The following is a 21,699-nucleotide window of genomic DNA, read 5'->3' as shown; positions in this document are numbered from 1 at the left end:
TAAGAAACTTCAGGCCTAAATGTTAGGAGGCCACAGCCAATGAAGGGTAAGCCGAAGTGAAAGTATTTTTCTTTCTTCCCTCCCTATTTGTCTTTCCTTTCTGATCACCTTCAGGAGAAGATGTGGGGTATTGCCTTAGGTAAGTTTTCCAAGAAACTGGCAAAGAGACAAGAATTCATGAGCAGGTGATTTATGAAGCAAGTGCCCGCAGGACAGATTGGTAAAGGAGAAGACACCAAAAAGGGCAAGAGCTCAGGCAGAATCCTGCAGAGGGTAGCTTCGTCCTGATGACATAAGGAAGTGAGTTACACCTGGGAATTGCCCCATCCAAGAGCAAGGGATCCAAAAGTTCATCATCTTCAACCTGACAGTCTGGTTATCAGCCAAGGTGAGGGTGGGAGGCAGGCAGGTGAGCGCCAGGCATTTCCAATGCTTTCTGCCTGCAGGTAAAGTTGTCCAGAAGCCCCAGGGCAGCCTTTGAAGAAGAGCTGCAGGTACCGGCCATGAAAAGCTCATGATGGGGCAGGTTGGGGAGCAGGTTGGCAGAAATAACCAAATGGGATTTGACGGTATTTGGGTGGAGTACCAACACTGTTCACTTTAGGCATACAGAATATTTAAGGGAAAAAAATAAACTATTTCTAAATTGCATCATTAGTGAGTGAAAAAGTGATTTTGTTGATTTTGGTGGAATGCATGTAGCGGTAATTGCAGTTTTTTATAAGCACGTGTGAGCTTTGTGACTTTGGGCATCTCATTGAATGGCTCCTAGCCTCAGTTAACCTGGGACTACAAGGCTACTGTGAGGAGTATAAAAATAGTGTGTTATGCACTTAGGGCCTGGCACAGTTTGGTGCTCACTAAACGTCCTTAGCACCTTCCTTCTGCACGCTCCTGAGACCCTTTATTTGAGCACCAGCTGCCTCCTGCTCTCCCCTCCTGAGCCAGAATGCCTGGCAGTAGCCTGCCCTGCTCCAGGCAATGCTCCTTCCAACCTGCTCCCTCCACTTCTTTCCTACCCAAATCCCTGTGGTTCTTTTCTAGGGAGCTGCCATCACCTGGAAACTTCCAATAAAACCAAAGCATGCCTGTTTTAACATTCCTAATTTAAAAGAGTGACTCTCCAGCAATGACAATAGAGAAGTGTTAATAATCTAGATGCTCTGGTTGTAACAGAGCTAGATGCTTTTGGGTGTAACAAATAGAGACAGAGGAAGAGAAAGAAGGTTTGTTGTAAAAACATGTGAACTTGAACTGGAGTCAGGAGGTTGACCTGGGGACCCAAGGTTCTCTCCATCTCACTCACTTCCAGTCCTCTAGGTCCAGCCATGACAGAGGTCGCAGCCAGCCTGTGGTGCCCCCACCCCATCTTAGTAACAACTTCCTCCCTGTGAAGAACAGCTTGGCACAAGCTCCCATGAACACAGTCCCTGTCATGTTGGGCGACAGGATTGTGATGTTTGCAGTCTTGTGGGATGAGAATACAAGTCTGTGATACTCTGCTCAGAACTATAAGGTTAAAATGTACTTCTATTTTTTTTTACAACCATTTATGAAGCACCTGCTATGAGTCAGAAGTGGTGCTTTTGCCCAATTTAGAGACCTGTGCAGAAGACAGACAAGTAAAAAGACAACTAAGATCCACTGGGCTGTGCTATTTGTGGGGATGCACAGGGTGCTGCAGGAACATAGGGGATGGATTACTAACCAGTCCTTTCAGGGAGTTTGGAAACTTTCCAAAAAATAATGCACTGAGACCTGGAGGACAAATGAAGGTCAGGGAGGTGAAGAGCACACAGAAGCCACAAAAGAACTCCAGGCAGGTGGAAGAGCCAGGGAAGAGGTCTGAAGGGTAGAACACATATATTAGAGAAGCCATAAGGAGTAACTCACCTGTTACCTAGAAAAGAAAACGTGTTGGATAATAGCTCAAAGAACCATCATGCTACATTTTGGGTTACAGGAGGAAATAATTTTAACTGGCTAATAAACAAGTTTTTATTTTGTTCTGTTTTGTTGTTTTTTTTATTGAATTTTTTTTATTCAAGTCCTTTAAAATTCTTTTATACGTCAAGAAATCCCCCAATGGGCTTCTTTCTCCCGAAAAATATTTAGGGCTTTCCATGGAGCTCTCGGTGGGTGATGCTGTGCTGGTCAAAACTCTCAGCCACAGCACAGAGGACAAGGTGGGGTGGGAGCCCAGCCATTGTTGGAGTGCCGTGCCTGTGGCTCCTGGAGGAGGCCTCAGCCAGGAGGCCCTGCACCAGCTCTCAGGGAAGGACTGTACTCCAGGCAATGTCACCATCAAAACTGTGGCTCACAGATGCTTGTAGAACAGGGCTTCCTCCACCAACTGCTTTTTCTAGCCAATGAGGTGCAAAATGTCAAAAATTATTACTATTCAGTGCCCTTCCTGAGTAAGGGTTCTGTTCTTTAAGAAAACGTTCCTGTTATTTGATTTTTCCATAGGCCTTGCACTGGGGATTGAAGAAATGCCATTTGGTTCAGTGCTCAAGGAAAATGTCCGTATTCAAGCTCATGCCATAGATGAGAGTTCATGGTTCTAGGCCTGGGGCTGTATCCTTGCAGCTCCCTTACAGCAAAGCTATGCAAAGTATGATCCATGCAAGAGACGGGTGTCGATTCACAAGCTGGTACAGGACTGCCGTGAGATAAGTACAGGAATAGAGAGTAACAGTTTAGAAATGTATTGCAATCTGATGTTGCCATGGCATCCAAGTGCATGACCAGTGGTCATGTCTGTCTCACATGTCCTCTGGATCATGTAACTGATTGTGATGAATTAGAAATAAAGAACAAACACAGTGCTTGATCACAGTTAGTTTGAGAAGTCCTGCTCTGCACTGCACCTCAGAGCACTTGCAAATCCATAGAACTCTTTATAGATGCATAGGATTCTCCACAAAACCACAGGGCTCTCAGAAAATGCCAGAAAGTCTCCATAGAGTCAAATGATTCCCACAGAACCTCAGGAATCTTCTCAATCTCCCTGGCCTTACCACTCTCCTCCTCCAGAGATGCAGCTGAATCAACAATTTAAGTCAAATTTCCAGATGCCAGAGAACCAGGAGCGAGTGGAAGTTGATGTGCTCCTGCAGGGGACCACCTCTGCCCCACTGGCAACTTTAGGTTGTTAATGTATCAGTTAGCTTTTGCTGTGTAACAAACAACCCCAAAACATAGTGTCTTACAACAACAGATTATTGGTTTCACAATTCTGGGGGGTGGCTGGGCTGTTTTGGCAGCCCTTCTGGTCTAGGCCAGGCTCGCTGTTCTCTCCTGGGGTGGCTCCCGTGTCTAGGACCTTAGCTGCAATGGCTGGGCCAGTTAGGATCTCTCGGTGTTGCCTGTCAATATGCAGCCTCCTGCCTGGGCTTGTTGAGATGATGGTGGGGGGCTCCCAGCAGCAGGAGGGCAAGCTCCATGAGCAAGTACTCTCAAAGCCTCTGCTCCTGTCACCTGTTCCTGTCACATAAGCAAAGCAGGTCATATAATCAGGTCCAGATTTAAAGAGTAGAGGAATAGATCCCACCTCTTGATGCAACAGAAAAGCCACCCTGCAAGGTAGCATGTATATAGGGTTGGGAAACATTTGTGGCTGTTTTTGCATTCTAATAAAGGTTGAAGAGATTGAGTGATGTTGTTTGCTCCTGGCCCATAGCTGCCACTCAACAACTACTAATGGAATGAACATTGTCTTAAGAGGCCTTCAATTTTCCTTCTCTTCACACAGTTATGGTTAAAATGTTCAAAATGCACTTCTCCCAGAGTCTGGTTCTGACTGCCGACAGCTTTGGATGCCGAAAACACTGAGTCATCTTCTGTTTACGCTCTCACCATGGAAGGAGTCAGCTAAGTCCAGTGTGTTAAACTGTTTCTGTTGCTTATAACAAAATACCTGGAACTGGGTGATTTATAAGAAAATGAAATTTATTGATTATAGTTTTGAAGGTTGGGAAGTCCGAAGTCCGGGGAACACAACTGGTGAAGGTCTTGGTGGTGGTGATAGTGACCCAGGGGTCTCACATTGCAGAAAATGGTGGTGCAGAGAGAGGCTAACCTCTCATGTGCTCTTCTTTGAAAGCCCACAGGACCACGCCCCTGACCATCATTATTAATCCATTCACTATGGCATGGTCCTGCAACCTAATCACCTCTTCAAGGCCCCACCTTTGAATTACCATAATAGGATTTCTCAGCCTCAACAGTTACAGTGGGGATTAAGCTTCTAATATATGAACTTTGGGGGACACAATTCAATCAATCCACAGCATCCAGTGACCTCAGGAAGAGGAACTATATGGCTTTTGTTTCCTTTATAGAAGAAACCACTGGGGCAGGCAGGGAACTGATACTTCAGTGTGCAGTTGTCAAGATGAGACTGGGCGGTTTTGACTCTACCCAGGTAGTCACACATAACATTGTGAAGGAGGACTAAGGGTTGATAATCAGATGCTGAAATTGCTAGATGAAAAATGGCTTTCTCAATCACCATGGTGTGCTGTCTGAATGTAGGCTCTTGGGGACTTCCGCCAGGCTATGCACAGATTACATACCAGGCTTTTATTTGCCATAGTTCCATAGCTGAGTAGTCCAAGCAGGTCTTCTCAGCTTGGGGCCTATCACTGGCAATTCATGCCAGTCACTTTCACCCTGGGTTCTTTGGAGAAACTCTTCAGCTGGGTTGTTTGAGCAAGCTGGGATGGCCTGCATGACCAGGATGTGTCTGTTTCTCTGGAGGATTTCCTGCCCCTCTCTGTGTGCATAGATCCTCAGGGCATCGCTGCATTTCTGTGCCCCAGCTCTGGTATTCCTCTGTGTCCCACCTCTCTCTCTGTCCATATGAGGGGGTTCACTCAAGGGACTTTGGGGGATGATTAAGGAAAAAGATATGACAACAAGAGGCAGTAAAACACAGCAAGTTTTACTAGTGATGCTTGAGGGGTTCAGAGAGCTCTGAAGGGCCATAGCAGCTTGGGGTCTTATAACTCCAGGGCTCTATCTTATCCATGGCCAGAAGATGTGAGGTGAGGTTTCATGGGGTATGCAAAGCAGGGAGGATCTAAATGGTTAAAAATCTGCTTGTTTGAGCTATGTTTTAAATAACTAGATGTGCAATTTTGATTTTGATGCCAGTGAGCTTTTGAGCTAACAGGTCTTAGCTGGCAGTGATGAGATAAATGACCTAGGGGCCAACACACAGAGGCCATCTTTGGCTCATTTCTATAACACCTTAACTGGGTTCTGAGGAGTTCTTCCAAAGACCATGATAAGGCCACCCCTTGAGTAGAGACACGGCGTTTGTATGTATCATATAAACATATGACATAGGAGAGTCCTAGCAACTACTGGGAACAATATGGCTCTATCTTGGAGCACCGATGACCTCAGACTATGTCCACCCATTTCCCTACTTCACAGCAGCACATCTCTTTGGGATTTCTCCTCAGTGTTGGCCTCTACGATGTTTTCTGTTCCTTGTCTGGGGAAAGTTAGCTGGCCTGGAGTCCTTAACCTATGCCTTTTGCCTCCAAATCTTTCTTTTCACTTCCTGAAATGACTATAGTCAGTTCGCCTTTACTGAGAGAGACTGGAATGTTAGAGCTGGAGACGTTTCCTATAGCCCATTGTTTCCAATGTTGAGGTCTATGGAATGAAAGTCTTAGAGATAATCTGGGAACAAAAGTTCCAGGATCCAATAAACTTAGCCAACGCTTTGCAGTCTGTCCCCTCCTAGAAATCCACAAGACACAGTTGCATATTCCATGAGCCAAGATCCAAGGTTCTATAGGAGTGAAGAAGGGGACCATGTCAAGTAAATGGTCCCCTGGAGAAGATTGGTGAAAATACCTTGCGGGGGTGGAACATTCAAAAAGTCCTGAGGTCTCACAATACTTAAGGAGCTCACAAAGTAAAGAATTCAGATATTAATGTTATTTTGATATTATTATGGTGACACACTATGAACCTGTGATGTGTGTGCACATGTGCATGAAAGAAAAAGAAAGCAAGGGGGAGAGAGAGAGAGAGAGAGAGAGATATGATGAGAAAGAAGACAATGTGGTAGGTGACAGACCATTGACAACCATGCAGGGCTTTTCCCCTTGGTCAAAATGACCATAATTTTCAGAACACTTTTACTCTCCTAAATCACGTATCCAACCATGCTTTTGCTCTGGGTTGTAGGAATTCTCATATTCAAAGTCACAAACCTAAACCAATGAACTGTTGGCTCATTCAGGATCAAGATCAAGAAAGGTTCAGGACATTTCCTGTTTGTTTTTTTTTTTTCAGTCTCCTGATGTATTTAAATAAGTACAAGGTAAGGTTATCACACTCATGGTCTATATAAATGCTTACATTTTACCACCCGCATTGTAAGATGCAAACAACCTGTTTCAACACTGTCATACTACCTCTGTGTATAGCTGTGATCCTCCATTTGGAGACCATGCAAAAGATGAAGCCAGATGTGGCCCAGTGTGCATTTCCACCACTTCAGCCAGAAAGTCACAGATTCATCATGATGGAGGCATGAGGCTGAGCTGTGGGATTATTCATCACAATTAGCCCTGGTATGTGTTCAGATCCATGCAAAGTTATTTTTCTCATTTTATGTTAGGACTTGGAAGCACAGTGTTAAAGAATTCTATTGCAGCTCATTCTCAAAGCTTTGCAGGCTTTCAGGCTTTTCTTTCCTTTTTGTCACAGTGGAACTCTAAGACTATGTGCATTTTCGGTTCTTGGCTTCGGATGGTCAAAGTTTACACTTTGGCTCCACCATTTGCCAGCTTGGTTGGTGCCTCATGGGTCACAGAAGATCTCCCGTTGTGGGATTGTTGTAGTATTAAATGAGAGGTTTAGAACATTAAGTAAGTGCTCAATAAATTACAGGTAGAGTATTTTGTTTACATCACGAATGTCTCTTCTCTTCATTAAATACTCTTCCTAGACATTATTTTTAATATTTACATAATATTTCATTTATAGCTGTACCAAAATTTACCTAAGCATTCTTCTATTGTTTGCAATTTAGAATGCTCATATTTTTCTTCCTTATAAAAAGTGTCATGATAAATACCATTATAGCCAAATTTTTGCACATCTATAACTACTTTAAGATAAATTTTGAGAGTTTTTAATTTCTGAGGCCAAATTTTAAAATAATTGCCACATAAGTCCCAGACTTACCATTGAAGTCCTCTGGATCACCTATTTCCTAGTATTTAGCAATGAAGAGTAAACGTTCTTGAAGCTTTGCCCAGTTTTCCCTTCAACTTCTCAAAAGGATTTGACCTTCATGAACTTCCCTGGTTTAGCTGAGGTTTCACACTTGATAAGTGGTTCAGGAACTCAGAGATGAGGAAAACATCTGCCTTCCAGTTCATTGTAAGTGCAATGGCTCTTCCTCAAGCTCAGAGGCACACGCAAAGTAATGTATTGTGGGGACAGTGATGTATTGTGGGGATCCACATTCCCATCCAGAAACGTCTGTGTTCACCTTGTTCTTGGTGTAGATTAAGGCCCCATTTCTTGGTGTGAGCTCCTTCAACTGAATCAAGCACTTTGTTAAGTTACAGTGCCTTTCCTGTCCACCTCCCTCCATGAAGACAACTTTTCACATCAACCGTGCCTGTCTTTCTCAGCATTGCTGTGCCTGGTCTGCAGGAGCCTAGAACATCCATTCATTCCTCTTCTGTCCCCTGTCCCAGATCACTAGGCTTCCCCACCTCAGTGAGCCTATGCAGAAAAGCATGTTACTCAGGAGTGAGATTCTTAGAAAAGTTTCAGAGTTTGCAATCCCTAGTACAAACCCATTTCTGACCCTCTCTAGCTTAAGTTGCTCTGAATCCTTTCTCTGCTAGCTCATGAGATGTCAGAGAAAAGACTGCTTTCTCCCTCTCCACTTGCATCTATGGAATCTGGCTTTCCTAAGCAACAATGCATTTGGGAACAGAGCGTCCTTTGTACTTTGTATTGTCCCACTGCCACAATGTAATTATTCTGTGCTTTCTCTCTCCCACAGGTGAAGGAGCTAAGATGCAATTTATCCCAGGATAAATTTGTGAATTTTAAGGATATCATTTAGGGAACTGCCCTGTGCCAACTTGAATTTTTTGTGTGTCTTTAGGCTGCTTTCTGCCTGTGTGTGGGTTGTTCATAGAGAAAATCTTCTAGGGACTTAAACATGACATAATTTCAAACTTGTCTGTTTATAGTGGGGTCTGTCATGGAAGTCAACTGCCTTCCTTCCTTCCTTCCTTCCTTCCTTCCTTCCTTCCTTCCTTCCTTCCTTCCTTCCTTCCTTTCTTCCTCCCTCCCTTCTTTTCCCTTCTGCCTTCTTTCCCCTGTCTGCTTGCTCTTTTAGTAAGCTGCTCTCACCCAAGGTCAGAACAGTCTAGATGAGTCTAGATGAGGCAGTAACTGACTTTTGAGGACACTTCCCGACCAGCTGTGTCCAGGCCTGGCCAAGAACTCCCACACAGGCTGTTGGCTGCAATGAAACAGGAAAGTCTTCATGTGTAGTGTAAACACTGTCCAGAAATTGACTGAGCGCCTGCTGTGCTAGACACTCCAACAGCAACTCCATCACCTGGACAAATGACGAATTCAGCCTCGCCTCTGGTCTTCTACTTGGGAAGTCTGCATAATGGAAAAATCACAGGTTTGGAAATCAGAGAAAATGGTTTCAAGTCCCAGCCCCGAATTCACTAGCTGGTTCTTGGAAGAAACATTGTAAATTCTCTAAGTGCCTCAGTTTCCTCCCATAGAAAATGGTGATAATGATACCCCATCGAATAAGATACTGTATGTAACAGGATTTTATTAGCTATAAAGTGCAGAAAGGGCTTCTTTCCTCTTCCAGAGTCTGCTTAGTTTCTACTCCCCACGGACAACAGCGATGGCCTTATGAAAACAAGTTGTCGACTATGGGCAGGTTTCTGAATACTCATTTTTCCTATCTATAAAAGAGGAGAAATAATAAATAATAATGAAAAATGTGACTTGGTGACTATTCTATGTGATCACTATGGCAAGTGGCCTGTGAGGTGTTCTCTGGCAGACACATTGGTCAACATAGAGGCCTGGGAGAGGGGTCCCATCTGGCTGAGGAGAGGGCTAGTAGAAGTGGGAGAGAGGTCCAGGAAGCCATTTTCCTCAGTTGCTCTGCAGGGAGGCAGAAAGCCTGGCCCAGATGGGTGGAGACAAGTGCATTGGAACCTGGTGGATGGGGCTGGTGGAATGCAGCAGGGACCAGCCCTGGTGCCAACAGCCAGTAGGTCCTCCAGGGCTCAGTTCCTGGAGATGTGGGGGAGGTGGGGAATAGACACGAGGCCAGGATGGCAGGTCCCAGAACGTGGAGTTCATGGAGGGAGGGAGGGCTGGCTGATCTGACAGTCCTATCCAGCCAGAGGCAAAATTCATGCCCCCCACCCGCACCCCATCCCTCTTCCTCTGAATTCTTAGCTCTTGGATCAGAAATAATCTTCTAAATGTCTCCAGGGTTAGTCCCCACCTGAGGGGCAGCAGCCTCTGTCGTGCAACCTTCAGAGTCTGGTCATGGGAGTACCAGGAAGGGAGGTTGTATGGAGAGGTTGGAAAAACCATGCTCACTGGTTCCCAGCCCTGCCTATCCCCACCAAAGACCATTAGACCATGTTAGAGAAGGATTGAGAGAGGCTTCTGCCTCTCTCTCTCTCTCTCTCTCTCTCACTGTCTCTCTCTCTCTCACCACCCCCCCATGACACCCTGGCTGGACAATGAAACATCCAGAAGGGGAACATGAAAAAGTTCCCATACCTGAGCCCCACCCCAGACCAACTGAGTCAGCTTCTCTGGGCGTGGCCCCAAGCTGGTCATCTGAAAATCTCTCAGATGGTTCTAAGGAGCAGTCAGCGCTGAGAACCACTGCTGAAAAAATGAAAATGACTCAAGCCAATGGAGAAAAATGAAATTGTTTCATTTGGACTGGAAAGGTGCTGGCTGGGAGCAAGATGGGGAAGAGGGCCACCAAGACCCCCCTCCTGACTTGGAAGCCCGAGAAACATAAAGTTTCTATGCCAGAGAGGGACGTCTCCAAACTCTATGAGTCACTCCGAGTTGGGGACTCCTGACTTAAGAGGTGGGGAAATTTCCAGAATTTTAGGAAACTCATTCTATGAAAACAAGTCCACTCATCTTGGAGTTTTCACTACGAGCAGGTGCTAGAGATGGAGGATTCTTTTTGAGACCATGAAGGGTGGGTGCAAGCTGCAAAGAGCCTGAAGAATACCTTGCCTTCATTTTCCTCCCTGTCCGACACTTTCTAATTGCTCTCACAGCCTATCCTGCCTGACGGGTTAGAGCGTTTTCAATAGAGGTCTGTTTACTTGGATTAAATTATCTCATGAAAGTCAACATGGATGGACCTTGAGAGAATTATATTAAGTGAAACAAGTCAGGCACAGAAAGAGAAATACCACATGTTCTCACTTATTGGTGGGAGCTAAAAATTAATATATAAATTCACACACACACACACACACACACACACACAGAAAAAAAAAAAAAAAGACCGGGTGGGGGGGAAGAAGATATAACAACCACAATTACTTGAAGTTGATACGACAAGCAAACAGAAAGGACATTGTTGGGGGGGAGGGGGGGAGGGAGGAGGGAGGGAGGTTTTGGTGATGGGGAGCAATAATCAGCCACAATGTATATCGACAAAATTAAAAAAAAAAAAAAAAACTGATGCCAAAAAAATTATCTCATGAAAGTCAACATTTAATAATGTCTTGATTAAGGGCACATTAAAGACAGAGCCAGAAGAACCCATTTCTCCAGGTTTCATTCTAATACACTACCAGTGTGGTAAGGTGAGGTAGAGTCTATGCAGACAGGGCAGGTAGAGACCCTTCCCAACTGGGGGTTAGAACCAAATGGATCTAGTTTGGTGACTTTGAGACCCTTGGTGCCCTGGCGTGATGCTGAAAGAGATTACCTGTGCAATGTTTCAGTTCCTTAAAATGTTGTGTTATTTAAGATGAAACCTATCTGCATGCATATATCACTAGACACACAGACCTCTGACACAGTGTATTTCATCTCTGCAGAATTCCCTGGAAGGTGAGGGGAGGGCACTAAGAATCGGAGGGCCCTCTTTCCTATTACACAGGCTGGCACTTCGAGGGAGAACATCACAGGTTTCGGGCATACCCAAAGCTCTTTTCCATGCTCGTTCCTGGTTCTCCATGCCCTGCAGGCCTCTTGAGATCACTCTCTTCTGGAAGGAACACAAAACTGGACACTGTCTCTTTAAATAGTAGAGGCTGAGAACCTCTCAGGCCACCATGACATATCCCAGCATTGGACCAGCCCCTGAATAAACTGGAAAGACGCCTGGTCTGGCTTCAGTTCCAGGGAGCACCACCAGGGAACCTCTCAGGGAGCCTGGTCGGAAGCAGCAGGGTTGAGGGTCTGTCAGCTGAGGTCTCTGGCTGCCCCGTGGGGAGGGCTTTGCCTTGGCGCCCTAGCATTTGACTGCAAAGAAATCGGCGTGGAGGAAGGGGTTACGTTCTTTGGCCTGGTGAGTTTTATTGGCAAAATGTGCCCCTGGATGGTGTGTGCTTTTGTTTTACAGAGATTTGTCCAATTTCCCAGCCCCTGCAAACTGCAAGTGGACTGCAGCAGAGGCAGCACATTTGTGTTGGAAGTGACTGGAAAGTTAGAGGATTTTTAAAATCCTTGGTTAAGAGCTGGAGAGGTGAGAGGGCTGTCTGAGAGCATCTAGAGAACCCCTAACACATCCAAATTGGAAGGAGAAAGGACTCCAGATGCCTTTTCCCTGTTGGGAAACAGCTTTGTGCACACAGCTGGCAGGTGTTCTTGGTAAGCAGGTTAGGGAGAAGCTTGTGGTAGAGCTTTGGCTGGGATGGCCCTGGGTGTGGCCCATCCCAGGCGACACTGAACTGGTAGCATTTCCTCCTCTACCCCTGGGAGCCAGGCAGGAAGCGAGAGGCAGTGAGGGACGGATGGCTTCACCTGTCTGGCAGCTTAGGGCGTGGCATGACCTGGGGGGTTACTGATTAAAATACTGGGTTCAAAAGAAAGGAAGAAGCCAGCTGTGCCTTACAATGTGTGCACTTTTCTAGATGTGTACTATAATTCATTGAAAAGTTTACTTGAAAAACAGAAAGAAAGGGAAAGAAAATCCTGAGTTAAATATGCTAATATTTGTAAAGTGCTTACAACAGTACTGGGTACATAGTGACCACATAAATGTTGGTTAAATAAATAACAGTCTGAATGGCATAAAACAAGGCAATAATTTCTAGGGCAAATCTAAACCTATAAAATGACCCATGTAGGGGAGAAAACACTTTAGTCATTCTACCTGCATATGTGCTTTCATATAACTATATACAGTATTTACTCATATACATATATGGGTATATATATATATATGAATTTATGTATACAAGTATATATAAAACCGTGGGAGTTATTTTAGTGCAGAGGTGGTCAGGTCTTCCTTGAAGGGTTGATATGAGGTTACATGTGATATGATAACAGTGGCAATAATTTACTGGGTGCTGGAGCTCATTACGTTCCAGACACTAAGCTAACTATTTTGCACATATTGTCTCCTTTAATCATCATCATAACCCTGAAAAGCAGGCATTATTAATCGCTTTTGCAGTTGAGAAAACCGAAATTCATTGGACTTGAGAAATTGCTCAAATTCACAAGAGTAAGCAGGGTGATCTGGTTTGTTTGAGTCCAGAGCTAGAGTTCCTAACCATTGTAACCACACTGCCTCTCACAGCCTGCCTATGTAAAGTCCGTGTCAAGTGCCTGGTATATAACGGGCATTGAATATAGTTTTTACAAGTATTCTTTTAAATCTGATAATGTAAGAAGAGTTTTTAAAAAGGCTATGGTTTGAAGGATTTTTCAAATATTTTTACTTAAAGAGAAAGAACATACAAAATAGCAGCTACTTTCAAACAGTAAAATAATGTGGAATTACTTGAATCATTTCGAAGGTGAGGTTTTGTGACACAGTGGCAGGTGGGGGGGGGTGCGGGTGCGTGTGACAACGGCTGCGTTAGTAGACAGACGTTGAACATTCACGTTCCCTGGTCTCTGCAGGAGCGTCTTAGTTAGGAGAGCTTGCGCCAAGCCCAGAAGGGCTAGCCCCTCTCCCTGCACCTCGGGGCTGGGCGCAGGCGGCTATGAATCAGCTGATTTCCTTGGCTGCTCTTCCACCTCAAATGGCCACTTCCCCCTCCCCGTGGCCAGGTTGCCTGCCAAGGCTGGGAGCCAAGCCAGACTGCTTGCTGCAGGCAAACTTCGCCAGGAGCACACTCGGTTGTGGTCTCGTTTTGCCAGGCTGGGAGGAGCTGGATCCCAGGGTTGGGCACGCTGTCCTGTAGTCTGTCAGACTCTCCCTTCTCCCTCTAATTCTCACCCAAGCAGAGCCCACTAGATTGGTCCCCTTGATTCCCAGGAAGCCGGTACACTTTCTAGGTGCAGACACGGACAGCCAGGGCGGGGGTGGCGCAGGTGTGCCCAGTTAAGACGCCAGGGCAGGCCAAGTGCGCCGGGACCCAAGAGAAGAGGACGTCTTCAAGAGCTTAAGCTCCCGCCCTCTCCTACCCGTAGGAGAGGAATCCAGCCTGAGCCCCCTCGTGGGCGCAGGCTATGTCGGTGCGCCCCGAAGCCCAGCGCTGGGCACCTTTGGGGACATCTGGCGGGCTTTTTCCACGTGGGCCGAGGGGGCGGAGGGGCCGGTTCACCAGTCAACACTGAGTGTCCGTGAGCTCGGCGGAGCCAGGGGAGGAGGAAGGTGAGACAGCTCAGGGGCCTCTAGTTTCGAATAAAAGTCGCCGTGGTTTTGCAGAGATCGCCCTTTTCCTGCGGCGCATTAAGGCCAAGTAACTGTCTCCTGCCCTCCCTCCTCTGGCCCCCTCTCCTCCCTGAGTCCCGCCCTCCCGCACACGCTGACCCGGGGACACACCCTACTGCAGCGACGCAAACAGGGCGTTGTTCCCGTTAAAGGGGAACGCCGCAGCCTCCCACTGCCCCCTCGCTTCGCCGCGCGCGCGCAGCCCCGAGCACGGCTGTCTTTGGGGACGCCAGCAGCCCCGCCAGCGCACCCGCGTTTGTGCCGGAAGCCACTCTGAGGATTGGGGACAGCTATCTCTTCGGGCTGTAAGTGATCTGGTGGGGAAGGTGGAGGAGATGGAAGAGAAAAGTGGGCATCTTTCATCGATGGTGCCAGAGAGCGCAGAGCAGGCGCGAGCTCTGGCCAGCTCCTGAGGCTTCTGTCAGGAGCGCAGGGAACCCTGTCTGTCTCGTCTCGGTCCTGCGGGGCGTGGAGGGCTATGGCGAGGAGTGCCTTTACTGTCTGTAGACCCTACAGGGCCAGGGAGGTGGTGGTCGTGTCTGGAGAGAGGATAAGGGCGACCCAGATTTTGCCTTCTGGGGAGGCGTCGACTCGGGGACGCACTGGCAAAGCAGTCCCTGCGAAAGACATCACGGGGGTAGTGGACCCCTGTGGTCCCCCAATTCCTAGCCACCTGCCCGAGCGCCCTCCCCTTGCCACTCCCGGAAACTAAGCGCCATGGGATTTAATGAAAACCCTCCGGGAGTCTTCAGAAGACCTTGCTAATTGCTTCCAGTGCGTTCCAGGGTTTCTTTGAATGTGTTACTTGTAGAGAGGAACGGAGGAGCCTGGGATTGGGTGCTTTTTAAACCGAGTTATTGGAAACGTTGTCGCCCTGGCCCAAGACTCCGTCCTGCAATTGTCCCCCAAAGACGCAGCTGTTCTTTTACAGCCAGACATATCCCCTAACAGGTTACCCCACCCCTCGGTCCCCCAAAGTCTGTAAGATGAGGGGCTAGGACCGCACGACCTCGCAGAGATGTCCTGCTGGCTCAGACCGGGAGTTCTCGGCGGACTCAACCCTGTACTCCAGGTCTCTCCTTCCTGCCGGACATCTGCTCCCCTCGCTGCAGGCTCCCGGGCTGTGTCCCGCCGCGCCCAGACCGGAGCTCGGGCGTGACCGGGTGGGCCTGGGGCGCAGGCTGGACGGCCGGGCGAACGCGCCTGGGGCCCGGCCGGGAGTAGGATGCCGCTCGCCCCCAGGGGCTGCCCGGGAAAGTGCACGGTCGGCGGGAAGCGCAGGGTCCGGGCAAGCCTCTCGGGCCACTCTTTCCCTTCCACACTGCCCCGGCTCTGCATAGTCGTCGCTCCGGAGCCGCCAGTGGCTACGGCCAGGCTGAGCTGGGGCCAGGACGCCCCCTGCGCTGGCAGAACCGCGTGGACACTTGCAGACTAACGGAATGCGGGGCGCTCCAGGGGTCTGGGACCCCCAAAGGCTGCTGGTGTCCTCTGGCAGAAACCTGGGCGCCTACCCCTCACCCCGACCAACGCCCCCGAGGGGAGTTCGCCATCTGAACCGGGGTCTGGGATCACGTGGCCTCTCCCCCTTCCCCGCGTTGCGCTGTCCTGGGTACGCGCCCAGGGCGCGCCGGGGGCGTGCTGTGGCCTCTCCTTGTCATTCTGGAGACCCTCTCCTCCTGGGGTGACTTAGACGTGCTCACCGCTTGTTTTGTTCCGAAAGCAAAAGATACTCCGTGGCAGGCGGGCGCAGCTAGGCGCCGGGCGGGGATCCCACGGTCGCCTGCTGCCCCCTGTCGGCCACCGCGCGGCGCGAGGGCTCCGTCGCCCTCGTGGGCGGGCTGCGGGCGCGGCGCCAGACCCCGCATTCCGCGAGCGCAGGGACCCTCCCTCTGCGCGCTCCTCCCCGCCTCGCCCGCCCGCTCGGCCCGCGCAGCTCTCGGGCCAGTGCGTGTGGCCTCACGTCCCCCTCCGGCTCTCTCTCCCCGCCCGCAGAAACTCCGCTGAGCAGACTTGTCGCCAGAATGCTCCTCCTGTTGCTGGGTATCATCGTCCTCCACGTCGCAGTGCTGGTGCTGCTGTTCGTCTCCACGATCGTCAGCGTGAGTGCCCGGCGGGGCGGGGAGGCTCCCCAGCCCCTGCTCCCTCCGGTTCAGGGCTGCGTTGTTATGGGCAGATAACGTGCAGTCTCAGATGTCCCGGGGCGTTTTTGTTTTTTTTTTTTTGCAGTTTCTGGCAATCTGCCCCTTTTCAGTTGTTTTGAGAAAACCAGAGCAGATTCTGGGGTTGGAAGGAAGCAAGCGTTGGACTGGGTTAGCTGCACAGGCCTCTGTTTAAGCCAAATAACTAAATAACTTGAGTGCAGATCCAGTGTCCCCAGACCTTCATTTCATAAGATAGTCTAGCATTTTTTTTTGTTGTTGTTGATGCAGCCTCTTTAAGGAAATAAGTGGAATATTTATGAAAATTTGTTTTGCTCCAAACCATAGGTCAGATGGGTGGCTTAATTTATAGAACATCCTTATAGGACTTGAAATTTAAAAGTTAAAATGGGCTTTTCTGGAAAAAGAATTCACGAGTCCCAGGTCCGCTTTATGATGTGACCACAGCACCTTGTTAGTAAAACCTCCACTGATATGAACAGGTCATCAGGATAACTTTTATCACAAAACTGTCAAGCACGTTAGATTTTAAACTTATTTTCTTGGCTATGAAGATGAGCCCAGATTCGGGCATTTATGTGCCTGTGGCTTTAACTTCCTAACGTAAAGTATATTGTAAGTATGATTTCCTAGTCTATTTGAGAAATAATTATGTTGGGGATTCACGAATGGGTTTATCATTTACAAGTATCTTTCTGACATTTTAATTGTGCCTGATGATAATCTTGTCAGATCGATAGAAATTATGAGTAAGAGAACAGGCTCAGAGAGGTGGCGGCTTGGGGAGAGATGCCCAGGAGATCAGGAAAGGAGAGAAGGCTTGAATGCAGCTGTCCTTAGTTGAGTCCATGGCTCCTTCTGCTATAGGACACATCTCTGCACACAATAGCGTGTGTGTGTGTGTGTGGAGGGGTACTTTTCCATTTAGAAAGTGCTTTTAACTCACAAAATGTTGGCTTTCACCCCAACATGATGTCTGTACAGACTGCTACCTGTCTTATTTCTGGGACATGGCTGTGATCTTGACCAAGGAGTGGCCTAGGCAGGGCAGGGATGGGCCAGGTAGCCAGACAGATGGAGCTGCTCCAGGTAGCCAGGTGGAGGGCTGCTCCAGGTAGCCAGACAGATGGAGCTGTTCCAGGTAGCCAGGTAGAGAGGGCTGCTCTAGGTAACCAGGTGGAGGGCTGCTCCAGGTAGCCAGGTGGAGAGGGCTGCTCTAGGTAGCCAGGTGGAGGGCTGTTCCAGGTAGCCAGGTGGAGTGCTGCTCCAGGTAGCCAGGTGGAGGGCTGCTCCAGGTAGCTAGGTGGAGGGCTGTTCCAGGTAGCCAGACAGATGGAGCTGCTCTAGGTAGCCAGGTGGAGGGCTGCTCCAGGTAGCCAGAGAGATGGAGCTGCTCCAGGTAGCCGGGTGGGTGGGTCGGCTCCAGGTAGCCGGGTGGGTGGGTCTGCTCTTGGTCTTCCCTTGGACTTCTCCCTTCCCCCTCCTTCACTCATTAGTACCTCCTCTGATTCAGTATGTCTGATTCTTTCCAGCAATGGCTCATGGGCAATGGACACACCACTGATCTCTGGCAGAACTGTAGCACCTCTTCCTCAGGAAACATTCAACACTGTTTTTCATCATCGGCAAATGGTGAGACTGGCTTTTTGCTCCATAAGTTTGTCCTTAGATGTGTGTAATGTGGTTCTCAATCCAGACTTGGAAACACTTCTTCTTGGAAGACACAGGCTAGAAAATCGTTCCTGGGGTGTGGTGGAATGTGACAGGGAGCCATTAATCCAAGATGAAAGGGGAGGGGTGGGCTCCTCACTGGGTAAGATAAGATCCCAGGGATCACCAGGATTCTCTCTACCTAGAGAAATGCCCTTTAGCTCCCTCCCGATCACTTTGTGTAATGCTTTTTGTGAGTATAGAAATGTGGACACAGGTAAGTAGTAATGACAGCATGATACCTAAGCCTCAGGCAGACCCCAATGGGACATTTGATCTGATGGGCATCTTTGATTTGGTGGCTGTCTCTATCCAGAAATATCCTGCCTCTTCCTGCTGCAGTGACAGTGGGGCTATTTCAAGGATAGTTGGACCAGCTTTGGGTACCCCAGTTATAAGACTGCCTTTTCAGGTGTTGGACATCAGTGGTGCCACTTAGCATCAAAACCTTTGAGTGGCTCCTTGTTTCAAGATGAGGATTTGGAAAACCCTAAGGTGAGCCTGGGGGTCCTTCATCCAGGAGATTTTATTTCTTTTCTGTCATCAGCATCTTTGCTTGTGAGGTATTAGAAGCTTCATTAGGGTCAAGTTAGGGGGATAATTGGAAGCAGAAGCATCCACTAGATACCCTGAGCACCCAGAAGGGAAAGGAGTGCTCAGCAGGGTGCCCCATGTCTGTGGGTGCAAAGAGGCGAAGATAAACAGGATGTGCTGTTTTGGTGGCTGAGTATGTCACACGATTGGTGTTGAGATCCCAGTAGGCCTGGCTCCACATGGTCTCGTGTTCCAAGGATGTCCATGGTCTTGTATTCCGAGGATGTCCTCAGCCTGGAGAGGGAAGTAGCTATAGAAATATCTAATTGCTTTCCTGACACCCTGGGTTTAAATACCAGTCAAGTACAGCTTTCAGTGTTCCTGCAGCTATGCGTAGATCCAATATTTATGTGGAAGATGCTACACCCAGTGGGAGAAACCAATTTAGATGTAGCTCAGTAAAGCAGGCAGCGAAGTGGCCCTTGGCTCTGGCTTTGCACCAGCCACTTTCTCTGCTGGCCTTTCCCTCCTATGGGCTCTGCCCCCAGTAGTACCCAAGTGAGTTGCTGAAGACTTACCAATCAAATACCTTGAACCTCAGCATACATAGAAACTGCTAAAGTGCTTGTTTGGTAATTTGTGTGGGGAGGACAGGCAAGGAGTAGAAAACTCTCATGTCTTCACCTTTTGGGGGCGGGGGGAAGACTCTAGTCCTCTAGAAGTGAGCGGTGCTTCTTTTCTCTGAGTGTGTGCAAGGCATTGAATTAAAACCATCCTAGAGGTTGCATGATGAGTTTGCATGGTGAGTTGGCCATCCAGTAAATGAGTGCCTGAATATGTGATGGGAGCACTGCTTGTCCCCAAAGCCACAGCTTCCGGTTTCTTCCCCTTCAGGGTCTGGCTGGAGACTCCCTGAAGACTCAGGATGGGAGTCTCCCGACTCGCTACTGACACCTGGTGGTCACAAGTGGTGACTTGGCCCGAAAGGGCAGGCTCTCTCTGCCGCCCTGGTCTCAGTGTCCACAGGCGCCATCCCCAAGTGGCATCTGGCCACGTGGGGTTGGCACGGAATCCTGTACTCTAGACCCAGAAGGCGGGAGTTTTGGCAGGCGTGTTAAAACCCGGCTAAGTTTCAGCAGAAACCAGGCAGCAGAGGAATTACTAAGTTGTGTACAAAACGGTCTGCAAGATAGAAAGCGATCTTGCCTCGTAGTCTGTGACTGACCTGCATTCTGCATCTTCTGTGGTTGGGAATAGCTGTCACGTGGCACCAGAAGCAGATCTCAAAGAGGCTCTAGTGTTATTTTAATCAGAAAACCGGTTATCTTTCAACTTGCTCCTTGTGTGCCAAGCTCATCTTGGGTTCGTTTACAATGATTTCAGGGTCTTTAGTGTGGCTTCCAAATCCACCTGGTTGCTTTGCGTGGGGACCTCAGAGTGTCCCTTCTCCACATCTGCCTTCTCAGTTCTCACAATGTGGACATTTTGAGGAAATCTTGACACGCTCTTAAACAAGCTGGGTTGATTTCCGCTCAGGCTTCTCCTAAATGAGAAGTTTCCACGTACACTTCCCCAGTCATGGTTATCTCTGCTGATACCTTCCTGAAGTGTTGGCACGTTACCGCCTCAGCTCTGAGTGGTGAATCCTTGGGGGCCTCCTCTGCCTTTTTTTGGATTAGGTCTGACAATTGCTGTGGTATTATAATTTTTAAAACATTAGACTGCCTTTACAAATGAACTATCTTAGTTGCAAACCACTCACTTTGTCTGTATTTGTTCAGAATGTTTGAAACATACTTTTTAAGTAATCAAAAGTAATTCAGTGTTGATATGGATTTGTGAAGGCCGTGTTGCAAGAGTGTTATGTGCAAAGAGGTTGATTCACATGACTTGCTGATTTTTTCTGAAGGGACTCGTTTTTCTGTGTGCGGGGTGGTGGCACTGCCCCTCCCTTCGGGACGCACCCTACTTGTTACTTTCCATATGCGTGGTGCCTCCTGGTGGTGTGTGGTGAGCCAGCCTAATATCGAGGTTACATAGTCGGAGGGAGACTTAGCAGGTCGTTCCCCCAGGCTGCCTCTCAATATCGAAAGTAGTTTTAGCTTTCTTACTAACTTCCCTCAACTCTGTCTGCCGTCTTGTTTTTCTAAATTTATCTTCATGCTTCCTGGCCCTCTCCCGATCCTGGCTGTAGGCAGAGGTAAGAGAGGCTCCTTGGGGCATTTTCATCATGACCTTATATGGAATGCCTCACTGGCCCAGGGAGTCCAAGGGCCTGGAAATCATGGGCCTTGCCCCTGATGATCCGAGCGTCACTGAGCAGTCAGGAGGTAAGTGTGGAGGGGTGAGTCACTCACTGTGAAGGCCGGGTAGGCCAGATGCCAAGGAGTGGGGGCAGGCCCACAACGCCAGCGTTCAGGGGAGGAAGTAGAAGGGAAATCTCTGGTGGGAGGTGGAATTTGATCCATCCTCCAAAGGATGGGCAGGATTTAAGTAAATACAGGCAAGGGGGAGGATGCTCCCTGTCGGGGCAATGACGTGACCTAAGGCGGGGGGAAGAGATGCATGGGATGTGGTAGACCAGCTGGCTGGTGTTCTGGTTAGGATTAGGGTCAACTGAATATAACTGAACATCCTCAAATGGGGGTGGCTTAAATAGGATAGCTTATTTCTCTCTCTTTTAAAATAAGTCTGAAAGTAGGCAGCCTGAGAGAGGTATGGCAGTTCCATGAAATTGTCAGAGACCCGGGTACTTCCTAGCTCTTTTTTTAAAAAAAATTTTCTTTGCACCATCTCTTGGGTTTGGCTCTCATCCTCAAGGACCAAAAGGCTGCTAGAGCTCCAGCCATCTCATCTGTGCTTCAAGTAATAAGGTGGAGAACGGCGGAGGGGAAGAATGCATACCTTTCCCTTTTAATGAAATGTCCCCAGATGGCGCAACATACTTTTGTTTCTGTCTTTTACTGGAACTCAGTCACACAGCCACACCTATGCCTATTTACGAGGGAGGCTGAGAAAAGCAGTCATTTGGCCTCATGGGAAGCATGACTTCTCAATTCACAGAAGTTTAATAGCAACACCTTCCTGTAAAACTGGCATGAAGTGCTTCTCTCTGAGGCTTTGACCACCACCCCCATACCCAATTATGCTCTTTTACAATAGCTCAGCTGGGCCCTGTGCAGTTTCAGAGCAGGGCTCAATTCTTTTAGCATTCTTCAAATATTCCATCTGTGCTGTATCCTGGGCTGGGTCAGCAGCACCACCATTCTTGCACTGATCGATATCAGAGGCTGGAGAATCCTCTTAGCTTTCTCTTTACCTGTTTCTCTCCTGCCTCCCCAGACATTAATAAAGTCTTATTATTGTTTAATGGTGCCTCTTGAA

General features: G+C 48.3%; 1 protein-coding gene across 2 annotated transcripts in view; it reads left to right on the top strand.

Annotated features, from left to right (window-relative positions):
- Nucleotides 1–11,437: 11,437 nt before the first annotated feature.
- The window catches only part of PMP22 (peripheral myelin protein 22), a 32,140-nt gene continuing 21,878 nt past the window's right edge, over nucleotides 11,438–21,699 (top strand). The window contains exons 1-3 of one of the 2 annotated variants that reach the window (XM_063111309.1): nucleotides 11,438–11,590; nucleotides 15,905–16,011; nucleotides 17,604–17,703. In XM_063111309.1, the coding sequence (XP_062967379.1) occupies nucleotides 15,934–16,011; nucleotides 17,604–17,703 (178 nt within the window). In that variant the 5' untranslated portion in view covers nucleotides 11,438–11,590; nucleotides 15,905–15,933. Of the gene's footprint in view, nucleotides 11,591–14,068; nucleotides 14,218–15,904; nucleotides 16,012–17,603; nucleotides 17,704–21,699 lie in introns of those variants that run through there. The other variant, XM_063111308.1, reaches the window with a different exon arrangement.

This window comes from Cynocephalus volans, chromosome 10 (assembly GCF_027409185.1).
Source record: "Cynocephalus volans isolate mCynVol1 chromosome 10, mCynVol1.pri, whole genome shotgun sequence".
Lineage (NCBI taxonomy): Eukaryota > Metazoa > Chordata > Mammalia > Dermoptera > Cynocephalidae > Cynocephalus > Cynocephalus volans.
The sequence above is the reverse complement of the archived record's forward strand: the minus strand, read 5'-3'. Positions and strand labels throughout refer to the sequence as shown.